Source organism: Mustela nivalis (genome assembly GCF_964662115.1).
Source record: "Mustela nivalis genome assembly, chromosome: 7".
Lineage (NCBI taxonomy): Eukaryota > Metazoa > Chordata > Mammalia > Carnivora > Mustelidae > Mustela > Mustela nivalis.
This window is the reverse complement of record NC_139026.1, coordinates 122,641,494-122,668,792: the sequence shown is the minus strand read 5'-3', so window position 1 is coordinate 122,668,792 and position 27,299 is coordinate 122,641,494. Positions and strand designations below refer to the sequence as shown.

Genomic DNA, 27,299 nt, shown 5'->3' with positions numbered 1-27,299 from the left:
TTTTCTTTCTGATATGTGCTTTTTGTCTTGTTTAAGAAATCCTTCTTGGGGTGCCTGGCTGGCTCAGTCTCTGAGTTGTCTCTGACACAGTCTCTGAGTTGTGAGTTCGAGTCCCACACTGGGTATAGCAATTGCTTAAAAATAAAATCTTAAAAAAAAAAAGAAAGAAAGAAAATCTTTCTTGCTCATCAGACATAAACTCTGATACTTCCTTTTCTAAGTGTAAAGATTTGCTTTTCCTCAATAAACCTTGTAATTACCCTGCAACTTGTACAATTATATTGCATTGATTTTTGTGTATGGGTATGAAAACCATTAATTCGTTAAATATATATATTTTAATGATACCACTCCTGCTTACAAGTTTTGGCATTTTTCATGCTCACGTGATGGAAGACACAGGGGCCTCTACTGTCTGGACTTCTGAGGGCCTCTGGTATCCACCTTCCTCATTTCAAGAGTGAGGACAAGACTATCTGGCACTGGGTGATGATGAGCCATTCAAACTGGGCTTGCTGAGTGGGACATCTAAGCACCGTGGACATTCCAGGAATTTCAGAGAGGTAGGCAGTCACTGCACAAGGCAGGGCTTCCTGTAACAGCTGAGTGGGGTCTCAGCCTTTGTAGGATCCCCTGGAAGCCAGACTGAGCAGAGGAAATCAATACCAGCAAACCATCAGGGGTGCGCCTCCCCTTCAAATGAATCACAGACTCTCCGAGCCAGAAAAGGTCTCAGTGTGCACCCAGTACAACCGCCCATGTGCTGCCTCCGCCTGCCAAACATCAAAATGGAAACATTTCCTGCTCACTCTCTTTGAAGAGCGGAATGCTGCAAAGGACAGAGGATTGGCTCTGCGCAGAGAAAACCGAGCCGAGGACCGCCAAACCTGAACAACATCCAAAAGCAGACGTGGTCCCTGTGTTCCAGATGTGGGTGCTCTGAAGGGAGTAAAAATAAAAACAACTTTTGCCTCCACCATTATACTTTCTTCTTCATTTTGCATCCTGCCTAGAGACCCCAAGGCCACATCCACTCCTGAGCATATGCCCAGCAGAACTCCAACACAGAGTGCGGGGCAAGGACAGTCACCATGGGGTAGGAGGAGCTCAATCTGTAAGTACTTCCCCCAGTGACCTCTGGCCTGAGGAGATAATTAAGGAAGATGGTGCCTGTGGGGGGCAAAGGGTAAAGTCGGCCATGGCTTGAGCATTGGGAACAAAGACTGAATGAGTAGCGTGTCCCCCCCCCGCCCCCACCCCGCTTGGACAACAGTGACTTCTAGCTAACTTAGGACGTCGCTCTGGGGCCAGGTTTTTTTTTTTTTTTTATGTTTTTTATTTATTTATTTGACAGACAGAGATCATAAGCAGGCAGAGAGGGAAGCAGAGAGAGAGGAAGGAAAGCAGGCTCCCTACTGAGCAGAGAGCCCGATGCAGGGCTCTATCCCAGGACCCTGAGATCATGACCTGAGCCGAAGGCAGAGGCTTTAACCCACTGAGCCACCCAGGCGCCCCTCTGGGGCCAGTTTTAATTGAACCAATTCTGAGAATAGGAGAGAGACAGGAAGCCTGAGACGCGCATTCACACACAGGTGCCTTCTCCACCCAACCCTTCCACCTCCCTCCCTTCCTCTCCTGTCTCCGCCAAATACACAGGACAACATGGCTTCTAACGACCACCATTCATTACAATATGACCATGAGCAGAGGACAGAAGAGAGCCAGTTAGTTACCTGTGATGCAAAAAAGTGGGAAGAGATGTGCCCAAACCCAGGTCATCAAGACTCTTTCTACGCTGCAGAATCCCTGCAGGACAGGAGGCTGGAGGTGATGGAAATTGCCGGGACAGGCTACCTGATAAAAATGCATGAGCAGGGATTTTTTTTCCTTTCTTAAGTAATCTCCACACCCAACATGGGGCTCATACTCAGAACCCTGAAATCAAGAGTCATATGCTCTACTGACTGAGCCAGCCAGGCATCCCCAGAGCAGCTTTTCTTAAAAGAGAGACTGGAAGGACGCCTGGGTGGCTCAGTGGGTTAAATAAAGCCCCTGATCCCAGGGTCCTGGGATCGAGCCCTGCATAGGGTTCTCTGCTCAGCGGGAAGCCTGCTTCCCCCTCTCTCTGCCTACTTGTGATCTCTGTCTGTCAAATAAATAAAATCTTTAAAAAAAAAAAAAGAATAGAAGAGAATTGAATGTTTGAGTGAAAAACTAGGTAAATAATCAAGAGGGGGGGCACCTGGGTGGCTCAGTGGGTTAAAGCCTCTGCCTTCGGCTCAGGTCATGGTCTCAGGGTCCTGGGATCGAGTCCCGCATCGGGCTCTCTGCTCAGCGGGGAGCCTGCTTCCTCCTCTCTCTCTGCTTGCTTCTCTGCCTGCTTGTGATCTCTGTCTGTCAAATAAGTAAATAAAAATCTTTAAAAAAAGAATAATAATCAAGAGGGTTTGGCTATCGGGGTCTCAGGATTTGTGGGTTTTTGAAATGAGAGGCAAAACTAGACGCATTTTAATCAGGTGAGACAGGGCGAGAAGGACAGAGCATGTAATAAAAGAAAATAAATCCTTTCCCCCCCAGTGTTATCTTTCATGCATGAGAAAGACAAAGGGAAAACTTACTAATTTTGTAGCCTTAGATGCTTTCTGGGTGCAAACAATGACATCTTCATTTCACAGCACCAAATTAATCACCTTTGTGCTTGAAAGAAACAGGATTTTCTGGGAAAATACCACGACATGGTGGGATCTTATGGAAAGTGGCCACATTTTGGGAGGTTCAGGGCCAGAATTTCGGAAACTGCCTTACCGTTAATCGCATTTCAGTGGCCCCACCCCCGTGACCGAGCACACTGGGGATCGTCTTTTTGTCCATCTTCATCAGATGGGTGTCCTCTTTCATTAGTGTGTACACTGAGTCAGCATCCTTCATCCTGCCACCAACCTGCCACCTCGACATGGTTCCCTGAGCCCAATCACAGAGCCAAGCACAGTGCGGGGGAGGGTGTCAGGGGGCGGTCTCAGAGGGAGCCTCCAGCTCAGCGGGGAGAGGGGTGTCACTCGGGAGACCCCGGGGAGGTCTGGAGGAGGCTTCTTAACTGGGACCGACTCTATTTAATAAAGTGTCCTTCATAGGGCGCCTAGGTGGCTCAGTCATTAAGCCTGTGCCTTTGGCTCAGGTCCTGACCCACTGGGGTCATGGGATTGAGCCCCACATGGGGCTCCCGGCTCTGCGGAAGCCTGCTTCTCCCTCCCCCTCTCCCCCTGTTGTGTTCCCTTTCTCGCTGTGTGTCTCTCTGTCAAATAGATAAATAAAATCTTTGAAAAGAAAAAACTTTAAAAAATTAAAAAACGCCCTTCATGGGGTGCCTGGGTGGCTCAGTGGCTTAAGCCTCTGCCTTCGGCTCAGGTCATGATCTCAGGGTCCTGGGATGGAACCCTGCATAGGGCTCTCTGCTCAGCGGGGAGCCTGCTTCCCCCTCTGTCTCTACCTGCCTCCCTGCCTACTTGTGATCTCGCTCTCTCTGCCAAATAAATAAATAAAATCTAAAAAAAAAAAAAGTGTCCTTCATTTAGAAATAATCAAGTCACTGCTTCTGAAACCAAACACAGAAGTGCCAACACCATGTTAAATTTCTCGTGACCTTTTATTTCTTGACCAAAAAAACCTACGGTTTTTACTGTAGATTGTAAAAGTCCACTGGTGAAAGTGACTGATGATTACTGAAATCCCTGTAGCATTAATGAATTAATGGAATAACAACGTATTCCCTGTATTTCAACGTTCTCCTCTACATTCAAATTCTACCCTCCCATAACACTTGCCACCATGTTATTCAGTTTGGCGGTCAGAGACCCCTCTGGAGGGGCTGGTGAAAGCTAGGAATGCTTGTCTTCCCAGAAATGCACAAGCAGGCACAATTTTGCACATCATTTCAGAATGTTCATGGACTCCCCTCCAAAAGAAAAAAAAAAAATCTGAGATCTCCACCTAGCATTTGGTATTACAGCAATTCTTTCATTGATTGGGATTTTGACCTGTTCTTAGGGTCCCCATACTGAGCGCAGTGCCTGTAAACCAGTAGTTCCTCAAAGCTAAGACTCACTGTTAACCTTTTTAAGGCCAGAGTGGTGGAATGAGAGAAAAGATATTTAGGAAGTTGGGAGAACACATATTTATGGTATGCAAGAAAACATGTTCTATTGGCCTTTCAGTTATTTCCATTTTTATTAGGATTTGGATCCCTTGGAAATTTCATAGCATGAAGAAACAGAGCCAATCTCTCTTATCCAGACAGGGATCTAGAGCCTAAGCTCTTGGGAGAATTGATCTGGAAAAATGTGTAGTTATAAGAATAAGCCTCAACAGGGGCCTAGGAGAAAACAGAGGGGACCGCCCCTCCCAAAGATCAAAATGCAGCCTAGCATTTGTGTTAGGGGACTTGTTCCTTTCCAGAATTCACCTGCCAGGACAACGCTGGCTGCAAGCTTAGCCACAATGAGTGATTCCATGTCACTTTCCTGCCTGACCTGTCCAGTCCCCATCATGCCTTCCTAGGTTCTCCCACCCTCCTGGTTCTGCGTCTGAATTTCTGCCTCCCCGCGACAGAAACCTACCTACAGTAGTGTTTGGACCCTCACCCTGGCTCTAAGCCCTGCTGTCAGACAATTCTTGGGCAGTGAAGCCAAGCCCACAGAGGGCCACGTGGAAGGAATATTCCAGCAACCTGCTGGGAAGCAAGGGCCAACCTTGTGAATCCTCATTCTGGCCTCAGCCAAGATGTAGGAGGAAGGAAGAGGGGGGTGTCTGGAAAGGGGTCATGCTAAAGGAACCGAATGTTTGGAGTCCTGCTACCAGGATGGAGGTTAAAGGATAAGATCTTGGACATCTTTGCGGCCTCAGCCCTGGTCCAATAGAGAGCTAGACCTTTCACGGAAGCCTCATCTGTGAGAGGACAATGCTGAGGAGGCCCTTTGTGGGGAAGGGAGAAGAGAGATGCAGGAGAACAAACCCATCCTGCTATGTAGGGGAGCGGGAGAAGCCTAGCGCCATTCCTCCTTCCCTTGACAACTACTTACTGAGTGCCTCCATCCGTGAATGCGGACTTAGGGACAGAGGGCCTGAGTTCAAATCCAAGTCCTTTACTTTCTGCCTTTGTGACCTTGGGCAAGTTACACTCTCTGTGCCTTGATTTCCTCATCTATAAAATGGAAATAATAATGGTACCTACTTCGTAGATTGTTAGGAGGACTGAATGAATTAATATACGTAGAGCTCCAAGAAGAGGGCCAGCACATAGCAATCAATCTTGTTTTCTTGTTTGTTTTGTTTTTAAAGGTTTTGTTTATTTATTTGAGAGAGAGCGTGTGTGCATGCATGTAAGCATGTGATTGGGGGAGGGGCAGAGTGAGAGGGAGAAGCAGACTCCCCACAGAGCAGGGAGCCCCATGTGGGATTCGACTCTGGGATCATGATCTGAGCAGAAGGCAGACGCTTAACGACTAAGCCACCGAGGAGTCCCTATGGCATGCTGAGGTGTCTACACTCATGTCCCACCTTCTATCCTAGACCCTGCATGTAACTATCTCCCCGCAAGGCCACCAGGGACCCCTTAAACCCAATGAACTCTTTTCAGTTACGATCTTACCTCGATTTTCTCTAGCACTTGACAATGTCAGCTCCTCCTACCTTCTTAACATTCTTTGTCCCCCCAATTCCAGAATACCACTCTCTTGCCATTCTTACCAATGTCAGGGAATGTGCTAGGCACTGGGAGGCCTTAAAGATACTGAAGATGGTTTCTAGAAGGAATGCAGGGCTTTTGGGGAGAGAAGGGAGATTAAGTATAAGGAACAATTGTAGATCATCAGGATAGGTTCCAAGATGATGACCAGAATGGGGCGGGCAGGGCTGTGTTCCTCCTAGGGGCTCAAGGAGAGAATATCCTTGCCTTTTGCAGCTTCTAGAAGCTGCCCACATTCTTTGGCTTGCGACTCCTGATCACTCTGATCGTGGTGGTTGCCTTGGTCCATTCAGATAATCCAGGCTAATCTTATAAAAAAATAAAATCCTTAACTCGGGGTGCCTAGGTGGCTCAGTGGGTTAAAGCCTCTGCCTTTGGCTCAGGTCATGATCTCAGGATCCTGGGGTCCAGCCCCACATCGGGCTCTCAGCTCAGCGGGGAGCCTGCTTCTCCCTCTCTCTCAGCCTGCCTCTTCTGTCTACTTGTGATCTCTGTCTGTCAAATAAATAAATCCTTAATTTAAAAAAAAGTCCTTAATTAACTTATATCTGCAAAATCATACTAGGGGCTAAGAAGCTGCCTCCTGGAGATGGCACAGTCATTCCCCCTGGAGCTGCCAGAGAGAGAAAACTCTTGAAATTCTGTTGAGAGAGAAGACTCTTGGAGCAGAATCTTGCGGGTGTAGTTCTCATTTGCCTGAGGGGGGACACGGTTTGTACGAGCAGAGGAACAGCGCTTGCTGAGCTAAGCGGAGAAAAGAGAGAAGATGAGGCTGAAGATCAGCCAACGCTCGGTCTGGCTGCAAGGCTGAAGAACTGGAAGGGAGTTCCTCCTGAGACCAGATTAGGGAGAAAAAGGAGAAGCTGGATTACAGAAGGTTTCTTTGCCCTTGGTTTTTTTTTAAACCTTAGTCAAGAGTCTGCAATGTATCTGAAATTCACTGGAACAATGCTATTACTTGAACGTGGGCTACTGTTTCTTTAAAATTTTCTTGACTCAGCGTGGCTAGGTGGCGCAGTTGCTTGAATGGGATTTCTGGGGTTCAGATCTCAGCGTCAGGGGATGGAGCCCCATCTGGGGCTCCTTGCTCTGAGCAGCGACTGCTTGAGACTCTCTCTCCCTCTGCCCCTTCTCTCCATGCTCTCTCTCAAATAAATAAATAAAGGGGCGCCTGGGTGGCGCAGTCAGTTCATGCGTCCAACCCTTGGTTTCAGCTCAGGTCATGATCTCAGGGTTGTGCGATCGAGCTCTACACGGGGATCCACGCTCAGCATGGAACACGCTTAAGATTTTCTTGCTCTCTCTCTTAGATCAACAAATAAATAAAATGTAAAGTAAATAAATACAAATTTAAAACATTTAAAATTTCTCCACTCATTTTTTTTGTCCTAAAGGATAATGTCCCCCAAATCACAGGTTTTATAGGATAGGTCTATCTTCCCAATGTGTGTTAAAACAAATACACAACTACAAAAAGAAAACGGTCTTGCATCTACCACCTAAAATCACCCACACACACCCATGAATGAGCCCCGGACTTGGAGAAACAGAGCCAGAGGCAGTGCAGATCACCTGAAGGTTGTAGTCAGGGAAAAGAACATGGTCAGGTTTACGTTGATCCGGCAGCATCGGTCCCTTCGGAATGAATGGAAACAAGAGAACATTATAACAAAACCAAAAAGTTAGCATACTTTCACAATTGTCAAGGTGAAGGATGAGAAAATGAATCAAGACAGGAGTGGGGAGGGGAGGGCAGCGCAGGGGAGCTGGAGGGGAAAGGAAAAGGGGGACTGGGGCTAGCCACGGGGGCCACGGCATGTACAACGCTACGGATAATTGTCCATTCGCCAGGATAGTCCGTAAGGGGGAGAGATGCCGGGGTGCAGGGGTGGGGTGGAGGGGTCAGGGTTGGAAGGAAATGATTCTTTAGATTCCTTCGGTCCTCACGTGCGCTGACTGTGAGGTTCTGAGGGACGCTGGTGGATGCCTGTGTCCGGGGCAGTGTCCGGGGCAGGGTCCGGAGCAGCAACGCCCAGTAGAAACAGATGGTCAGCCCGCCATGTCCTTTCAGCGGCCGAGTGGCCACAGCAAAACAAGTAAAATGCAACATATGAAATGAATAATCTATTTTCCAGGGCCCAGCCTATCCGAAGTAGAATATTATTCTATTTCAAAATGGATCGATATTAAAAACTATGGAGATAGTTTACCTTCTTTTTCTCTTTTTAAGTCTTCAAGCTCCAGTGCATTTTTTTTTTTTTCTCCGTCCCGTCCAGGGGGAGGGAGACCCAGAGTGTTCATCGGGGAAATGTCTCAGTCTCCCTGTCTGCCAGTGCTATGATTCTAGGAGGGCGTACTTGTTTTCTACTGTTGCGGTGACACACATTACCTCTAACTTTGTGAACAAAGGCGCATTTGTGATCGGACAGTTCTGTGGGTCAGAAGCTGGACAGGGAGCTCCCTGGGCAAAAAGCAAAGTATTTGTAGGGGGCATTCCTTCCTAGACACCATAGAGGAGACTGTTACCTTGACTTTTCCAGCTTCCAGAAGCTCCCATCTCCCTCGATTTGTGGCTACTTCCTCCACTGTAGCTGACAACACTGGGCGGAATCCTTGTCATGCTGTCATGTCCCGGAGTCTCTCTTTTGGTTCTTTCTTCCACGTGTAAGGACCCCGTAATTACACTGTGTTACTGTGTTGTCCACCCAGGAAATCCAGGATAACCTCCTTAAGGTCAAACTTAGTCCCATCTGCAACCCAAATTCCTCTTTATCCAATAACATAACAGGTTCACACATCCCAGGGATTGGGACACAGACGTCTTTGGGGAAGGGACATTAGTCTACCTCCCAGAGGGGGTTCCAGTTTCCCAGTCAGACGCCAACAGGGCTGAGCCTACACTGGCGACCCACTCACTTGTATTCTTTTGCACTCTCTTCCTTCCCTGACTCATGTTGCCCACTTCTTGCCTTGTGCTTCCTGAGATCACCACCCAAATCAACTCCCTTCCTCCAAATCCTCATCTCGAGATCTGCCGCAGAAGAAACTTAAGTAAGACAGTAATGTTGGGCAAGTGACTCAATCAGTCTGAGCCCCAGTTTCCTCCACCATGAAAGCAAAATATATCATAGTACTTGGACTGCAAGACTGTTGGGGAGAATTCTAAGAGTAAACATACATAAAAGAGTCTATACAGTGGGGTGTATAGTAAGTCCTCAACCTAATTTAGCTATTGTTGGAAGGGGACAGCTGGTGCCCTGGGAGGGGCCAGCCTCAGACAGACAGAGATGGTTCTCCCTCCGAGACACTGATGGTCAGAAGGGAGGGGTGAGGACACGGTGGGAAAGCTGAGGGTTTCCTCTGAGGGCATCCATTTTCTTCTTGAGCTACATCTGCTCCTGAGGGCAATACAGGCGTGGTACAGACTTTGGGGACAATAAAGAACATTCGAAAGAGCATATTTAAGGATTTCTGAGCTGCTGGGAAAGCCCAGTAGGCACCGGATAGCGTATATCCATCATAGCACTATCTCTAAGTTCTGAGTCTTCTCTCCTGGTAAAATGGTAGGGAAGAGGATGGAGGGAAGGGACTTAAGGCCGGACGTCTGAGGGTGGATGTGGTCAAAGGGCAGTGCAGGAGACAAGGCTGTGGAGCTTACTGAAGGCTCCAGGTCCAAGACAAGGCTGTGGAGAAAACTGAGAGCTCAAGGCTGGACACAAGGCTGTGGAAGTGTACTGAAGGCTCCAGGCCGGAGACAAGGCTATGGAGAATACTGAGGACTCCAGGCTGGACACAAAGCTGTGGAGCATACTGAAGGCTCCAGGCTGGACAGAAGGAAAAGGAACCATTTTGAGAGACCAGTGACCCCCACACAGGGGAAGTGCAGGAGGCCAGGTATAAAGAAATGAGGGGATTACAGGACCGGAGATAGGATGCTGGTGCTTAATATTCCAGAGAAGAGACAGTTATAGTGTAGAGATGAGAATGGGTAGCTAGAGTAGAGTGAAGGTAAAAGTCATTAGATTTGAGGTGTCCACCACCTACCAGGTCTTAGTGATGACCAGAGAGTCCTCCCACGCCCCCCTCCCATGATGACAAATCAGGGACCACTTTTGAACATGAACAACGCAAGCAACATAGGGGAGTGACTACCCCGGCAACAGACGGTGGTAATGCCGGATAGCAAAAACCCTAAGTGAGAAAGTCAGGACAGGAGGTAAGCCATGACACTGAAGCTGCTTTGGAGCTTGCAGAATGTGGGAGGCGGAACAGGCAGCCTCCTGTCCCTCTGAGTGCCGGATAAGATAGTGCTCACCACCCACTCCCCAGCATCAGCATCACCATCACCAGGGGAGCCCATTAAAAGCAATGATTCTTAGTACTCCTTGCTCCCAAACACATACCCCAACTGGCTCTATTCGTTTCCTGGGGCTGCCGTGACAGATACCACAACACTGGACAGCTTATTGCAAAACACAGAAATGTACTCTCTCACAGCTCTGGAGACCAGACGTCCGAAGTCAAGGTGTTGGCAGGGCCGTGCTCTCTGATGGCTCTAGTGAGGGTCTTTCTTGCTTCTAGAGGTCAGAAGCAATCCTTGGCGTTCCTTGGCTTGAAGGCGCCTCACTCCATCTCTACCCTGGTCTTCACAAGGCCTTTTCCCCTGTGTCTCTGTACCCAAATCTCCCTGTTCTCCTAAGTCTTTGGATTTAAGGCCCACACGAATCTATTATGACCTCCTCTTCACTTGATGACACCTGCAAAGACCCTTCCAAATAAGGTCACATTTGCAGGTACCAGGGGTTAAGACTTCAAACCCATCTCTGGTAGGGGACACAATTAGTAAAGAAAAAAAAATTGTTTATGGCAGGGGTTAGACACCGCTAGGCGGACTTTACTCAGGACCATTGCAAGAAAACTTTGTAGTGGGGGGGAAGAGATTGGGCTCAACTCCAAATACAGCATGGACAAGAGGGAATTTACAGTCAAGGAGCAGGGTGAGGACCCGTGTGTGGAAAATTACTAGGAGGAAATAACAGGGGTGGGGGGATTCTGGCTAAACCGACCTAACAGGATTCTTGCAACAGGCAGCTGGGGTGATCAGACATCACCTGGGGGATGGTGAGGGGTGAGGAACCGATCAGATTTTTGAGGGTGGGGGAGGGAATCTTGCTAAAACGGGATTTTACAAGGAAGCACTTAGATGGGCCTAGAAGTTTCAGGAGCCTGACTAAAATTTGGTCAAGCAAAGAATCTTTCTAGCGATTCAACCCATTACGCCAGCTAGATACAATCTTTGGAGCGGGGCTGGTAAATGTGTATTTTTTTTTTTTTAAACAAGGGTCCACAAGGTAAAGGAATCCAGGAGAACCATCTTTTAGTTGGAGTCTGTAGGACATAAAGACCCAGGGAAGAAGGCTTCCAATGAAATGCGGCTCGATGGTTCCACTGGGGAGGACTCGGAAAAAGGTTGGTGCAAGAAAAACGTACTGGGGGAAGCACAGAGAGGCATGCTTTTAGGGCAAAGAAGGTGGGTGGAGAGATCCAGTAGATTACCGGGTCCCAAGGCTGGAGACGGACTCCATATGAATGAAGGCATCCGTGGCTTAGAGAAGAGTCTACAGCCTCTGCCCAGAAGAATTTGCCTTCAGTTGTTGTGGAACTGCTAAAGTGGGGGGTGGGGGGTGCTGGGAGAGGAAGGAGCAGGTTTTGAGAATGCTGGCCTCCCACTGACTCCGCAGGGAACAGCCTCCAGCTTGCTTAGCCATTCCATTTGGAAGCCCCGCCGGGCTCTGTCCAAGGTCTCCACTTCACTTTCATCCCGAACTCCCCTTCCTGGTTAATCCTACCTCTTTCCGCGGCTTTAAACCCTATTTACATGCTGATAGACCCCACATCTACATCTCAAACTCAGAGCCCACCCCCCTACCCCCAAGTGCCAAACCCTAGTTTGACCAACTGCACTCTGCCTAGAATATCTGGCAGGTGCCTGAAATTGACTATTTCCAAAACCCAACTCAGCCTTAAACCTGTTTGCCTTCTCATAGTTGCTATTTCTGTTAGCATTACTACCCACCCAGTCCCCCCAAACCAGAAACCTGGGGGTCATCTTCAGCTTCTTCCTCCAAATTAAATTCCCTCAACTCTGTGCTGGATGATTACAATTACCTCCTAATTAGAGATGTGGCCCTGTTTTCCCCTCTGGGGGAGGGCATCCTCCCAGATGTGGTACAGCCTTTTTAGGAGCTCAAGTTGTAAAAACCAAATCTGGCAAATTCTGGTGACTAAGGCATAAATACCAAACTCCCCAGCGCGACACACCATCTCCATGCAGGGCCCTACTCACCTTGCCCCTAATCCCCCAAATCTTTTTTTTCCTAGTTGTGACTTTTTTGCTTAAAAACAAAACAAAACACCTCACAAACAAAACCAAAATCCCCAAACAACTCACAAAACTTATCTCAAAAAGGAGAGGATGGGAGGAATAAAGATACTGCATCCCCTGTCCCTGGTTCCGGAGGTCTGGAGGGTTGCCTGGGGATCCCAGGTGATTCAGAGGCGATGCAGCTTTGCCAAACACAACGTTATGCCATTCTTACACAAGTCCAACCACTCACATTAGACAATCCTGGCTACTCTGCTCTTTTCTAACTTACTGTAGAGGTCCTGGGGGGGGGGGGGGGCGGGACCCACAGAGCGGAAAAGCCTGCATCAGCCGGTCTGCTAGGTTACATCACTTCTGCATCCTTACTGAGATTAAACCCCGGAGGAATCGTTCAGCAGAAATTTAAAGATTGAAAAGGGCATCTGCATAGCCTGCGAACCTGGTGCATAACGAAAAGCACCTTTCGATGACCGGAAAAATTCCTGCCCCCAAATCCATTTAGAAAATGCTGAACCACCCTAGAAAAGTTTGGTTGGCATTCCTGCACACTGCTTGGTTTTGAGGGCAGCCCTGAAAGACGCAGTTCTGGGAAAGCGTTTTGTTTTATTGGAATCAGCAATGCATTAGAGAGTGGAAAGCCTGAAGGAAGCCTTCTCTCATGCGGAAGCTGTTCTATCAGTGTTAATTCAGACAGTTATTAGGCTGCCATATTTACTTGGACATGTGAAGAGCAAACAATGTAACCGAGGAACCCTGAGCTCGGACTCCCCACCAAGCACGCTGAACAGTCAAGAAACTTTGCGGGACGTCTGCATATCTACTAAGGCTCACGTTGGCTCCCGAGCCAGGCTAAACAATAGAAAGGAGAGACGACAGGGGTCATCATTAATCAAAGGCGCCGTTTATGGTTTTTTTTTTTGTAAAAAAAAAAAAAAAAAAAAAAAAATCTTTCCCGTGGCAGAGGCGGCTTCCCCTCTGCTCCCACTCTTTTTCAAATTGTTTTCCACGGTCATTGTCTCCCAGCCCGAAACGACGGCGGCGCTCGGGGAGCAGGTACAGAGTCCCGCAGGGTGTAGCGCGGTGGAGCCTGGCCAGGTTTTGGAAAACATTCCCGGCCCTTCCGGCGGGTCGAGGAAAAGTAGGTGGTGGCCCGGGCGCCAAAGGCTGCTGCCAATGCAACTCGCAACTTTTGAAATCAATCCTTTTTGCATCATGCAACGGATGCCACCGCTCCTCGGGTTTGCAACCCCCCACCCCTCCCCCGAGACCAATCATTGCCGCGCTCGGGCCTGCACATCGCCCCCGCCCCCTTCCCGGGCCGCACGCAGCCACCGAGCCGCTCCGGCCGCGGCCCGCCGCCTCTTAAAGGGCGGTAGCCGGCCCTTAAAGGCCCCTCGCGCGCGGCGCACGGCGGAGCGCGGCGGCCCGGTTCCCGGCAGGGGACGGCCGAGCCAGGCCTAGCCCCCGCGGCGCCCAGGCGCGGCCCGGGCCCTCCCGCCCTCCGCGCCGCCGCCGCCGGGAGCGGCATTTTTATTCAGGCGACGCTTAAGGGAGCCCGGCCGCGCCCGGTGCATTGTGGGAGCGCCGGAGTCCCGTTTTCGGGAGGAGGAGGAGGGCGCAAAGCGAACCGGTAAGCGCCTGGCTTGGGGAGGGGGGGGCGCGACGCCAGGCTTAAAGGGGAATATTCGTCCGCAGGCCCATGGCGGCCGTGCAGATCCCCCTCCGGGCCGCCCGGGCCCGCCGGGAGCCGTGCACGGCCGGCGCTCTCCAGCGCTGCCTGGAGAGGGGCAGAGCCAGGGCTTGGTGGGGCCGCTTTAAAAAAGAAGCACCGCCCGCGCCGCCGCCGCCGCCGCCGCCGCGCGGAGCCGGGGAAGGAGGGAGGGAGGAAAGGGCGGGGGAGGAGTGGAGGGGGAGGGCGGCGGCGGCAACGCAGGGGTTAATTTTTTCGCCCGCCGACATTTTTGCGCGGCGGCGGCGGCGGCCCGCGCGCGCGGCGGGAGAACCCAGCCCGGTCCCCGGGCGCGGCGCGCGGCCCCTCCGGGGCCCTCCCCGCCCCCACGCGCGCGCCCTCCGGCCCGCCGGCGCCGCCTGACCCTTGGCGCCCGGGCCAGACCGGCCTCGCGGGCCGGGGTCCCGCTGCGCTCGCGCCCGCCCCTCCGCGGCCGGTTAGCCTCGCGCGCCTCGCGCCCTCGCTGCGGTTGCCGTCGCCGTCGCCGGGAGAGCTGGCGGGCATGGCCCAGCCGGCGGTGCCGCGCTGCCTCCGCCCGGCCGCGGCCAGCCCGTCGCGCCGCGCAGCACAAAGAGCGGAGGCCCGGTCTGCCTTTAAAGGCGGCAGCCTGGGACTTAAGGTGTCCCCGCGTGCCGGCCTCCGCGCTCGGGCTGCGTCCTGGACGCGTGCTGCATGGAGAGCGCCCGGTCTCCGCGCGCCGGGCCGGGAGTCCACCTCTTTGTTTATTTCCTGGGCTCAGGGGCTTGGGGGTTGGGAGGTAGGTACGGGGCTGTGGCAGCACGCTCTCCCATCCCTGCTTACCGTGCACCCCGAGCTGTGCAGCCCGCTTGGCGCCCTCGGTTTAAAAAAAAAAAAAAAAATTAAAGGTGGCCGAGAAGGAAAGGGTTAACCGTTGTCTTTAAATATTCATATCATTGTTTTAAAGGTGTAAACAGGCGGCTTCTGGGTTGGAGTGGACTGCTTCATGCTATGCACATTTACTCCCCCCCATTAATTACGATTTCCCCAAGCACCCCCCCCAGCCCCATTTTCGCACACCCACCCTCCAAAAACTAAGTGTTCAAGGTTCGGACGAGAGTGTGGATGTGTGTCCCTCGTTCCATTTCGAATTTTAAGGCGCCTGAGTTCTTTCTGGACTTAAGGTGTTTTAAACTTTCTTTCTCTTAAAAATCTGGGAAAATAGAAATTACGTTTAAAAAGAAGCTACTCGCTCAAATTCCCCGCCTCTTTCGGGGAAGGGGGAGTCGGTAGGGCTGGAGGTAGGAAAATAACTGGATGCCTCGTGAGTTGGATTTTTTTCCCCTCTGGTAGGAGTGAGGCTGTGTTAAGTGCGAGGCGTTTTGTGAGCAAAGCACTGTTGTTTTGTTCCAAACTCTTGCAAGTCAAAGTGCTATTGGACTTCCTAACTCTGAAATGGCTTCACAATTCCCCTCTGGGTAATTTGCTTTGCTCTCCTGCCACCCTCCTTTTGCACAGGTGGTTTTCTTGGAGTCTTGGGAGGTTTATTCCTGCAGAGTTGTAGGTTTCAAACCGAAATGATTGCTCACCCCCAAACATGTTTTTGTAAGGACAGTTTGGATTACTGCCCATACTCGGGCTTTGTGAGATTTATTTTATTTAGTTATTTTGTGTATGTGTGTGTGTACGCGTGAGTGCCAGAGAGAGAGATTTTAAATGAGTGATGTCCTTCCCAGGAGATCAGAAACTCTATAAATGGGAATTGTGTTCTTAATCATAAATTTTATAGGGGAAACTGACTCAAAAACTTGGGTGTTTGTAATTTTATGCCCAATAAAATATCAATCTGGAGGTTTGTAAAACCTGGGAGCACTTGTAAGATTCTGGTTTAACCTCGGAGACTTCAAATTTAGAAGGGTTTGCCCTAGAAACTTTTCACTGGTACCTAGTACCATAAATGCCGGTGATTTAGTACAGTTTAATTTCTCATTTTTGTTTTGCAGTGACACCGTAGTGAGCAGGAGCAAGCGTATTTGTTTTGTCAATGATGTGTGTGTATTGGTTGGTTGGGCGGGATGTTTGCTTTCTAGGAAAGCGCTCTGCATTAAAATATTAGAGAATTTTCCACTGCTCTCTTGGAGAAAATTAATCTTGCTGTGTTAAACAGGCATTCCACTTTTCAAGTTGTGTTCTTTAGTGAGGCTTCCTTAGTTTTGGATCATCTTCTACTTTTGGCTGAGAGTAAAAACATGCTTTTCTAAAATTGAATTGAGCATCACAAAGAATTTCATGAAATGCGTTTCCATCAGCATCCTTTTCCTGCAGGGTGTCTGTCTCATGGGCATTTTATTTTTCTATGTGAGATAACAGAAGATATTAAAAGGTTTTCCAGAAAAGTGCCGTTAGCCAGGCCTTATAATTTCTAAACCATAGAGCTCCTAGGTTGACAGCTGCAGTGACTAGAAGTTTTCTCATGATGCTGGCCGCCAGAGGAACCTTTGGGACTTACTGCTCAAGATGGCCTTGTGTTCTGTGCCAGCTGGCACAGAGTGCCTTCTTCAGGGGAGGTGTCCTGGCTGCCCCTCAGAGCCCCAGTTACAGCAACACAGACGTCAGGTCTTCTCCCTTAGAAGATGTCTGTGATGGTACAGTCACTTTTTAAAATGATTTGTTCTGGCTTATGCATCCCTGTGATGAACTGTTGGGGCCTCTGGTCGCCCTGTGCCTGTGGTCTGATGACCAGCTCTTTTCACACTTACTTGTCACTGTCCTGTATTCACTTGATTCTTAGCAAGTAACAGTGAGAATTCTTTTAATGGTGTCTTTGTTTTTTGGCTTGACCTAGGTGGATCTCTGAAGAAACCAGCCAGCTAGGAGAGGGAGGGGAGGAGCCGGGTTGTGAGGAGTGCGCGCCCCAGAACCATGTCTACGCGGGAGTCCTTTAACCCGGAAAGTTATGAATTGGACAAGAGCTTCCGGCTAACCAGATTCACTGAACTGAAGGGTACCGGCTGCAAAGTGCCCCAAGATGTCCTGCAGAAATTGCTGGAATCTTTACAAGAGAACCACTTCCAAGAAGATGAGCAGTTTCTGGGAGCAGTTATGCCAAGGCTTGGTATGTGAACCATTATCTCTTTTACGCTTCCCAAAAGGAGAGCATCTTGGCTGCAACTGTAGTCAATGAGTCGAAAGCCAAATTTCTGTCATCCCATGGTGCCTTATTCAACAAGTTTAATTTCTATAAGGATTCAAAGAGCAAAGCAACGATAACTATTCTATTATCCTAACTTATTTGGAGGAAGTATTGAAAAGCATCAAGAAATGTACTCTAACCATTTTTAAACCATTAAGTGTTCAGTTGAGACAGTTCTGTTACAGTAAGAGTATTTTTTACTAAATGGAATTTTATAGTTAGCTGAGGATTAAGCAGAAACTCCTTATTACCCCTGTCCTAAAATTTTCCTTAAAGCTCTTGCATTCTCTCCTTTGCCTTAGGAAAGGTAGTCCGTATGTGTCATTGTGCGGTACTTGGAGGGTGGTAACTGGGCTGGGGCGGGCTCTGGTGTTCCTCTGCGAAGTGCGCTGTTTGAGGAGCTCCGATAGGGAAGAAGGAGAAGACGAGGCCCGGTCTGTGCCTGACCCTAGGATGTCGTCTGACCTGGAGAGTGTGGTGTTTTGTTTTGTTTTGTTTTGTTTTGTTTTTGACTAAATTCCTGATGTTTTTAGTGGTTTGCCTCTTCCCAAACACAGAGTTCAGAAGGAAATTCTAGGCTCTTGGGATATTTGTTAAGCTTTTATTGTCTGGTGTGTTAAGGACGTGGCATAAGCCCATGATCACTTGGCCTTTGGAGTGTCAGGCACGGACTCTAGAAGTTTGAGTGTTTGGTGATCGTGGTGTGTGACCCGATCAGCTTTCTTACGTAAGGTCTTCATTCTGTTCTTTTTCACCCATTGTTTTATTGTGCAGTTCTGGCGTACAGCATTCTGTCTCACAACCCAGGATGCTCCTTTCTTCCCTGATATGTAAAGCAGATACAAAAGCAGAGCTGCTTTGGTTGGAGGAGGGGAAACTTCACACCCCACGCTTTAGGGGCTGCAGGGCTGGCTCCCACGAGCTCAGTTAGAAAACCAGCCTCGTCTAGCTGATGCCTAAGCATGGAGAAATACCACGTGAATGAGTTGGATTAGATGTTGGCTTACTTGTCAAAAAATAAGAATGTACTGAGAACGCTGTCAGTTAACTCTGTCGAGAGAAATAAGCTGCCAAATGCAATAGAAGCCTTATGGATACAGTAGGAGTTCCTCTTGATGACGTCCCCGGTTGACCTGATGAGCATGCCATGGACTGTTAAGTACTTTGAAAATGGGTTAGGTCATTTGCTCCTTGCCTCAGCCCCATGACGCTCAGGAAAGCCGGGTAACCCATTCCGTGTCACTTGGCAAGCGAGGGTGGGGACCTGGAATCCATGTTTTCTGATTCTTCCGCTCACCATACTGTTTTGTCGCCCAGTTTCTCTAAGTCCAGCATGTTTGCAATGAGAAGAGGGACTGCAGGCTACATACTAACTGTGGCAGAGGGGACAGATGGGAACAGCAAGAGGAGAGGCAGAGAAAAGCTGTTAGAACACTAGCACGAAGGAGTCTAGTCTCCTAGGGCTTTTGAGAAGCATTTGGAAGCCATGACCTTTTCCCAGAAAAATGCACACTCACAAAATTGAGCATTCATGGCATTCTCCAGGGGTAGAAGGACCCCAGGTTACCAGCAGATGGGTGCTGAAGGAAGCGTAGTATTTAAAACCTCGTCCAGAAGTGGTAATTTCTAGAGAGCCAAAGCTTTGCTTTGAAATCAGATCTAGATTCTTGTCTGGACACAGTCACTACCGAGTCACTAATGTTAATCTGAGCGACAGTGTCCCAATCTTTAGAATGAGCTAACCATACTTATGGTTTCTAAGTGTTGGAAGTACAAGAAATTATGTGTGTGTGTATGTACCATGTGTATCTTTACCCAGACAGACATATAATCTATGTACACAGCAGTCAATGTGTTTATCTGTTTTTAAACTATTTCTCTAAAGGAGTGTCAGATTTCCTGGATCCTATGATGATGACAGTTGTTAAATGTATATGTGTTGATTTAGATGTTTTCTCACTAAAGAAATGTTGAAGTCGGTGTTTCTTGCCTGGGACTTAAGAGCTGTCAAATACTGATCACTGCCGACATTGGTGCTAGTATGGTCTTTGGGATTCTTCTTCTTTTTTTTTTAAAGATTTTATTTATTTATTTGACAGACAGAGATCACAAATAGGCAGAGAGGCAGGCAGAGAGGGGGGGAAGCAGGCTCCCCACTGAGCAGAGAGCCCTGATGCAGAGCTCCATCCCAGGACCCTGAGACCATGACCTGAAGGGAATGCAGAGACTTTAACCCACTGAGCCACCCAGGTGCCCCACAAGGTTCTTCTTCTTGATGGATGGTTTCAGTCTTGCTGAAAACCCAAAATTCCTCTCCCTGCTGTGGTATTTGCATCTGTTTCCACCTGCCCTTTCCCTGGACTGTCCCTCCCTTTCAACTTCATCCTGGTTTTTTTAGGCCAAGGGCTCATCTCAGATGCCCTCTTGCCCCCAGACACTGTGGTCGGGTGCTGTATGAAAAAAATACCATGTGGGGGCGCCTGGGTGGCTCAGTGGGTTAAGCCTGACCTTCAGCTCAGGTCATGATCTCAGGGTCCTGGGATCAAGCCCCGCATCGGGCTCTCTGCTCAGCAGAGAGTCTGCTTCCTCCTCTCTCTCTGCCTGCCTCTTTGCCTACTTGTGATCTTTGTCTGTCAAATAAATAAATAAAATCTTAAAAAAAAATACTATGTGGGCCACGTGTAATTTTAGAGCATTGGGTGAAATTAGTTCTAACGTATTTTACTTAACCCTATACATGAAAAACGTCATTTAAACACATAATTGAGGGGTGCCTAGGTTGGCTAAGTTGTTGCCTAGTTGTTAAACGTCTACCTTCGGCTCAGGTCATGATCCCAGGATCCTGGGATCTAGCCCCTCATTGGACTCCCTGCTTGGCGGGGTGATCTGCTTCTCTCTCTCCCACTTCCTATTCTTACGTTCCTGCTGTTGCTCACTCTCTGTCAAATAAATAAAGAAAATCTGTAAAAGAAAATAAACACACAATTGATATAAAATATTATTAATGAAATGTTGGGTTTTTTTTGGTAAACATGCTTAAGAGTCATCAGTTTAAATGCTCTGATGATATATATAAATAGAAATTAAATCCTTCACAAATCAAATTTATTTAATTCAAATTTGGATAACCAGATTAGAAACATTTACTTTTTTTTAAAGATTTTATTTATTTAGTTGAGAGAGAGACTGAGCACAAATGGGGGGGTGGGGTGGGGGCCAAGGAAGAGAAGGAAGCAGACTTCCCGTTGAGCAGGGAGCTGGATGAGGGGCTAGATCCCAGGACCCCGGGATCATGACCAGAGCCAGAGGCAAACACTTAACCCACTGAGTCACCCAGGCACCCTGCTGGGAAACATTTAAAGCTAACATTCAGTAGCTATGTCTAATCTCTTTCAGGAGTCCTGTAGTTTATACATGGAAACCCCAACGAAAACTGTATTTCCCTCTTTCCTAAAGGGAACACTAATATCCTCAGAATGACCTGTTGGGTCAATTTAGGGAGACTCCGTATGAGTAAAATTGTGGTTCTCGCCCTCTTTCCACTTACTGTTCAAAAGCAGTCATCTGGTGAAGATTCTGGGAGGTGTGCACATACGTGTCATTTGGATGAATTATCACACGTGTTCTGTCTGATGCACACTCCTGACCGGGGCAGCGTGCTCGTGGTCCCACATTCCCTGAGACTTGCCACCTGGATACCACCTTGCTATCTTGTGTGCTGGAAATCAGTCTGCCTTCACAGAGTGTGACTTTTTATTAAACTCAATTTCTATTTGTGCATTAATAATAATGGATCAAGGCCTGAGAATAAGAGGCGCCGCTGTGACGCGGTCTCTCGTGGGTTCTTTGCCATGGCAGTGCGGAGATGGTCGTGCCACGGCAGTTTTACTCCCTATGAGGGGTGCTCATGTGTTCGTTTCAACGTGAAGATACGATTCATTCTTGTTCCATTTGGAATTCTGAATTTAGAGGGTGCCATCCACTTACTTCCTTTGGCATTTTAACCAGATTTTTTTCTCCACCTTCGGCTGTCGTGCTGCCAAGTTGATATCCAAGTTGGTGTCCTTTTGAGAGAGAGGAGGGAAAGCACTCTGTATTCTGCTTACTTGGTAAGAAGGCCAGTCTTAATTTGAAAATGTCCCCCTTACAGGTGATTTCCAAAGTAATGTTAACTATTGTATCTTAGTTTTGTCTATTTCTAAACTGATTTCAGTAAAAGGGAATTATTTCTAATTAGATCATCCACCGTCCATATTGTCTTTCTAAATGTTTAGTAACAATTTTTAATAAAGTATTTCCTGCAGGCTTGTTTAGCAAAATATTTTTCCCTGTTTATAGCATTAGTAAAGATGACATTTACAAGTTTTCCACAAGAGAAATAACACGGGATTTTAAAGTTTCCTCTTAAAAAACACTTTTGGGAACCTACATACCAGATCCCATAAGTACCAGTGTCTGTCCAAGCTGGATTGGAAACCATGAATACCTGTTCTGACTTTGTCCTTCTCTCTTTCCTTCCTCTTTCTCTCTCTCCCTCTCTTGCTCTCACTTAAGCTTATTTATTTATTTTTAAGTAACGTCTACACCCAACATGGGGCTTGAACTCACGACCCTGAGATGAGGAGTCACAAAACTGAGCTGGCAAGGTGCCCTCCCCACCTTTGTCATTTTCATTTTTGACTAAAATGGAGAAGTAATAATAACATTTCTTATATATGAAAGATTTTACACATTTTCCATTGGGAAAAACAGAATAATGCCTAAAGATCTGCTCAAAAAGCAATGTAGTTAAGACAACCCAAGTTCCACTGATCCTTTCTCGTCTTTAAAGAAATTCTCTGTGGTGCCAGCCCAGATGATGCAGTAATACAAAGGAAAAATGTCCATTGGAGGCACCATTAAAGTCTAAAAATTGTACCATATTGAAGTTGAGTCTTATGACTAACAAATTGTATTCTCACTTTCCATCTTAAGCTAGTTCTGTTTCACGTTTATTTCAGTTCCGGTCTCAATAGGAAACACATTGCCTTATTGGCAGGGCGCAGTGCTCTGTAAGCGTCGTGCGTGAAACTGCTCCAGGTCTCAGCACTGATGGTATAAAATGAAATGGCTTTTCCTTTTGGTTTCTGGATGCTGACAACTTTCATCTTTGCAGGCATTGGAATGGATACTTGCGTGATTCCTTTGAGGCATGGTGGTCTCTCTTTGGTTCAAACCACGGATTACATCTATCCTATCGTCGATGACCCTTACATGATGGTGAGTTTGGTCCTGGTGTGTGTTTGCATCTGGAACTGCTTGTTGGTTGGGTTTGGGGCTGGGCCCGGGGCCTTTGCTTTCCATACACGCGTGCCAGCTGTCATCATCCTGCCGCCCTCACAGCCGTCAGGTTTGCCCTGCTCACGCTCAGTACCTGGCAGAAGGCAGTGGAGGCAGGTGCGGGGAGCTGCTGTGCCACACTTGGACCTGCGCAACACCTGTTTCGTCCTCAGCACGTCTGCTGATGGACGTGTTTAGCGTTTTCTTCTTTTTTCCTCTTTCTGACATTTGTAAATTCCACATTCCCGTGTTTCAGGCTTCATCACACTAAGTAGCCGGATTCATGTTTCCTTCCAGAAATAAATAGCTTAGCATCTCACCACAGTTAAGCTATTGGACATTGATTCTGACTCTGGTCACTACGCACCTCAGGGTGTCATGGGTCACTGTGTAGAATGCATATCTGAACTGTGGCGTTAAGTTCCTGGCTACTGACAGTGGCCTGCCTAGATCTAGTTCCAGATGGCTCAGTGCCTGGCTATGCCAGCAACCCCCTGGTCTGCCTGACTTTGACCCTCTACCCTCCTGGACAAAGAGCCAATGAAGAGATGGGGAGCATCATGCTGTTAAGAAATGGTCTTCCCTGGGGCGCCTCGGTGGCTCGGTGGGTTAAAGCCTCTGCTTTCGGCTCAGGTCATGATCCCAGGGTCTTGGGATCAAGCCTCACGTCGGGCTCTCCACTCAGCAGGGAGCCTGCTTCTTCTCTCTCTGCCTGTCTCTCCACCTACTTGTGATCTCTGTCTGTCAAATAAATAAATAAGATTAAAAAAAAGAAAGAAAGAAAGAAAAGGACCTCCCTGTGTGTCAGGGGCATTGGACTCAAGCCACACATGCATAGGGACTTGGACCCCGAGACAGCTAAGTATGGGGAAGAGGAAAGTCACTTCTCAGGTGCCAGAGACAGACGTACGGTTGACTAGAAACCTGTCTGGCCTCTGCATGACCATCTGTTCTCTCCTCTGGAGCAGGACTCCTGAGAGACTGGTGCCCTACCTGACCAGACAGTGGAGGCAGCGGGGACCAGAATTCAGCCTTTAGCCAGCATTTCTCTCTTTCTTTTTCTTTCTTTCTTTCTTTCTTTCTTTCTTTCTTTCTTTTTTTTTTTTTTTTTTTGTTGTTTTTTTAGATTTTACTTATTTATTTGACAGAGAGAGAGAGGGAGAGATCATAAGCAGGGGGAACGCCAGAGGGAGAGGGAGTAGGCTCTCCGCTGAATGAGGAGCCCAAAGTGGGACTCAATCCCAGGGCCCTGGGATCATGACCTGAACTGAAGGCAGACACTTAACTGACTGAGACACCCAGGCACCACTAGCCAGCGTCTCTTACAAGCATCAGAGAGGGGACAACATGGCTGCCTCCCCAAGCAGCGGCAGGCACCTCCAAGCTGCCAAACCTCCATTGCCCCTGTCACTTCCGTGCTCACTGCCGATCTGCCGGGAAGTCATAAGAAAACCTCAGCGAGCATGAAGCCAGCTGCTGAAGTGATCATACTTGGGAATTTGATTATCCTTGTGTCAGAAGGATAATTTGTCATTTTCTCCTTCACTGTCTAGAAATGACAACTTGCATTTATTACTGATTTATTTAGGAGGTGGTGGGGAGGACAGAGGGAGGGAGGGAATCTCGGGCAGTCTCCATGCCCACAGTGGGGCGGAGCCCGACATGGGGCTCAATCTCCCGACCCTAAGATCATGACCTGAGCTGAAATCAAGACTCAGACGCTCTACAGACTGCACCACCCAGGGGCCTCTACTTTTTAAAAAAGATTTTATTTTTAAGTAATTTTTACACCCAACATGGGGCTCAAACTTACAACCCCGAGATCAAGAGTCATGTGCTGCACCCACTGAGCCAGCCAGGTGCCCCTGACAACTTATATTTAAAAACTCTGCAGTAGAGATGAAAAAAAGTTTATTTTCAGATTTCTTTTGAATTGAAGCTCCTTACTAAATAATATAGTTTCTTGGAAATGCTTTTTATGTGCTTTAGAAAACAATCTGACTTTAGGCCTAGATGTTTTTTTCTCTCTTCTGTTTTTTGATTTCTCAAGCAAGATGTTTTTCCTGTTTATCTTATACAGCCTTGAAGAGAAACTTCCGAAATATCTCCCTCCCTGTGTTATAAAAACTGTCTTCTCTAGAACCAGTAAAGTCCACATATTTTAGAGTCTGTTCTGGATACATGACTGTTTCCAAGTTTGTTAGGACATTTGTTTTCCAACTTTTTCATTCCCTAAGCTCTCCTCTCAGACCCATGAGCTCCCACCTTGCTCGCCCCAGCTTCTGCTCTCCACCCCCATTCCCGCATCTAAATAAATGGCAGGCTTCCCCCAATATTCCGAATGGGAAGGAACACGGAAATTACATGTTCTGCACAAGAAAGAAGAGGTGGTCCCAGGAATGTCTGAGAAAGTGAAGGAATGGCCTCGTGGTTGTGTGATAAAGGACACAGAAAGTGGGGACCCTGTCCCTGGAAAGTCCCCGAGTTGTCCAGGGAGGTGCTCTGTAGGCACGCACGGAAAGTCCCCTAGTTGTCCTCTCTCACGCCTCCTCTCTCTTCCAGGGCAGGATAGCATGTGCCAACGTCCTCAGTGACCTGTACGCCATGGGGGTCACGGAATGTGACAATATGCTGATGCTGCTTGGAATCAGTAATAAAATGACCGACAGGGTAAGTGGTCTGCTGTCTTGCTGGTGTTACTGGATTGGTTAGTCCTTCATCCCCCGTCTGTAATGGGCGGCGCCTAGCTGCACGCCTGTCCTCTTCCATCCGGTTCCCCCTTTATTTTTTGGCAGCTACTGGTGAATTAAAATAGAGACTCTGGCCTATTCTTGTTCTCATCTCCACCACCTGCTTCCCTTTCTCTCTTCCAGGTAGACTGAAGCCAAGACAGGCATGTTTGTTTGCTTTACTAAAGTTGATGTGGCCCACGCCTACCCTAACAGACCCAGGGTGTGCCCCCACGTAGGGCAAGCGCCTCTCTCCGCTGGCTGATGGGGTCCTGATCGGTGACATGGCAGGGTGCCCCGTGCAGTCACCTGCTCACACAGTGGCGTCCAAGGCCTTGCTGCCAGCCCTTGTCCTTTGACACAGGGATGATTTCCCTATAGATTTTAAAAGGTACCTGTTTTTGTGCCCCAGATAGAGGTTTGCCATACCTCGTAGAAATTAGAGCTGGTCATCGCTTCCACACATTTGGAGGAGGGCGTGTGGACGCATGCAAAGCTAGTCCTGGCATTCTTCAGGACCCCTGAAAGAGTTGGCTCTCAGATGTGGGCAGACCTGTGGAGCCATCAAATTCCAGTTTTAAATTCCAGTTTTAAATTCCGTGATGACTGGGCTCTATCCACATTGTAACCTAGAGCGCCTTCCAACTTTTGATTAAAAAATGGCTACAGTGTAAGCACTCCCTGCTTTTTCCTCTGATCCCCAACCCTGGCTGTAAACCACAGGACCCCCTGTAGGATTTTATGATCCTTTTTTTATAACTATAAGCGTAGATTCTCTTTTCTGGGTTTTGAACTGAGTTACGTGACTTTTAATTTGTGTTCTTTTAAACCCTAGGAAAGGGATAAAGTGATGCCCCTAATTATACAGGGTTTTAAAGATGCAGCAGAGGAGGCAGGAACGTCTGTGACTGGTGGCCAGACGGTATTAAACCCTTGGATCGTGCTGGGAGGAGTGGCCACAACCGTCTGCCAGCCCAACGAATTCATCATGTAAGCATATTTTGTTTTCCCATCACCTGGCCTGGTTCTGCCTTTCTTTTTCTTTTTTTGTAAAGATTTATTGAAATATAAATTCACATTCCATCAGTGGTGTGTCACAGTTACATACCTGTCACCAGCGAGGATTGTAGAACATTTCGTCACCCCAGCTGGGAGCCCATCCCCCTTCGCTGTCACTCCACGTTCTCCGACTCCCATTCTGCCTTCTTTCACGTCACGTGACACTAGCATGCTATTTTTAAGGGTCATCGTTTTGTGGCACATAGCAGTACTTTATTCCTATTTTTTTTAATTTTGTGGTTTTTAATTTTTTTTTATTTTTATTTATTTAAAGATTTTATTTATTTATTTGAGAGAGAATGAGAGAGAGAGCATGAGAGGAGAGAGGTCAGTGGTAGAAGCAGACTCCCTGCCAAGCTGGGAGCCCGATGCGGGACTCGATCCTGAGACTCCAGGATCATGACCTGAGCCGAAGGCAGTCGCTTAACCAACTGAGCCACCCAGGTGCCCCTGTGGGGTTTTTTAAACCGAAGTACAATTCATATAACAAAATTCACATCACATAAAATTCAACGTTTTAAAAAATCCTTTATTTTTTTGTTTGCTTATTTGTTTATTTATTAAAGAAAGTAGAGGGTGGGGCAGAGGGGGAGGGAGGCGGGCAAGCAGACTCGTTCAGAGCACAGAGCCTGACACGGGACCTGAGCCAAAACCGGAGTCAGATGCTTAACTGCCAAGCACCCCACAAAATTCAGCTTTTTAAAATATATTCTTCTCTGGTTTTTAGTATTAACAAGGTTGTGTACCCATCACCACTGTCCAATTCCAGAACATTTAATCACCCCAAAAAGAAACCCTCTGTCTATAAGCAGTCACTCCCAACTCCCTGCACCCCCTGTGTTCTGGAAACCACTGATCTACTTTCTGCCTTGTGAAGTTGCCCATTTTTACCATTTCTGATAAGTAGAAAAATGGAATCCTAGGCCCTTTCAGTATTTGGGGTCTGGCTGCCTTCAGTTAGCGTGACGTTTCCAGACTCCGTGTCATGGCGTGTGTCACTGCTTTGTGCCTTTTTATGGCTGGATGACACTCCATGGTATGGTAGACCAGCGCGTGTTCATGTGTTCACAGTTGATGGACCTTTGGGTTGTTTCTACCTGTTACAGATGATGCTGCTGTGAACCTCTATGTGCCAGTTTTTGTGGACATAACATTGCATTTCCCACGGTGATGTACCTGAGAATTAC

The 27,299-nt window shown here is 48.0% G+C and overlaps 1 protein-coding gene and 1 pseudogene across 7 annotated transcripts in view; one reads left to right on the top strand and one right to left on the bottom strand.

The window, feature by feature from the left end:
- Positions 1-27,299, bottom strand: part of LOC309869061 (heterogeneous nuclear ribonucleoprotein A1 pseudogene) — a 361,742-nt pseudogene that overhangs the window by 62,441 nt on the left and 272,002 nt on the right. The window lies entirely within an intron of this gene.
- Positions 13,010-27,299, top strand: part of SEPHS1 (selenophosphate synthetase 1) — a 30,507-nt gene continuing 16,217 nt past the window's right edge. For 3 of the 6 annotated variants that reach the window (XM_082739554.1, XM_082739558.1, XM_082739557.1), the window contains exons 1-5: positions 13,010-13,755; positions 16,658-16,927; positions 22,161-22,264; positions 24,887-24,994; positions 25,889-26,043. In XM_082739554.1, coding sequence (XP_082595680.1) covers positions 16,735-16,927; positions 22,161-22,264; positions 24,887-24,994; positions 25,889-26,043 — 560 coding nt within the window. In that variant the 5' untranslated portion in view covers positions 13,010-13,755; positions 16,658-16,734. Of the gene's footprint in view, positions 13,756-14,470; positions 16,458-16,657; positions 16,928-22,160; positions 22,265-24,886; positions 24,995-25,888; positions 26,044-27,299 lie in introns of those variants that run through there. The other 3 variants (XM_082739555.1, XM_082739559.1, XM_082739556.1) reach the window with 3 other exon arrangements.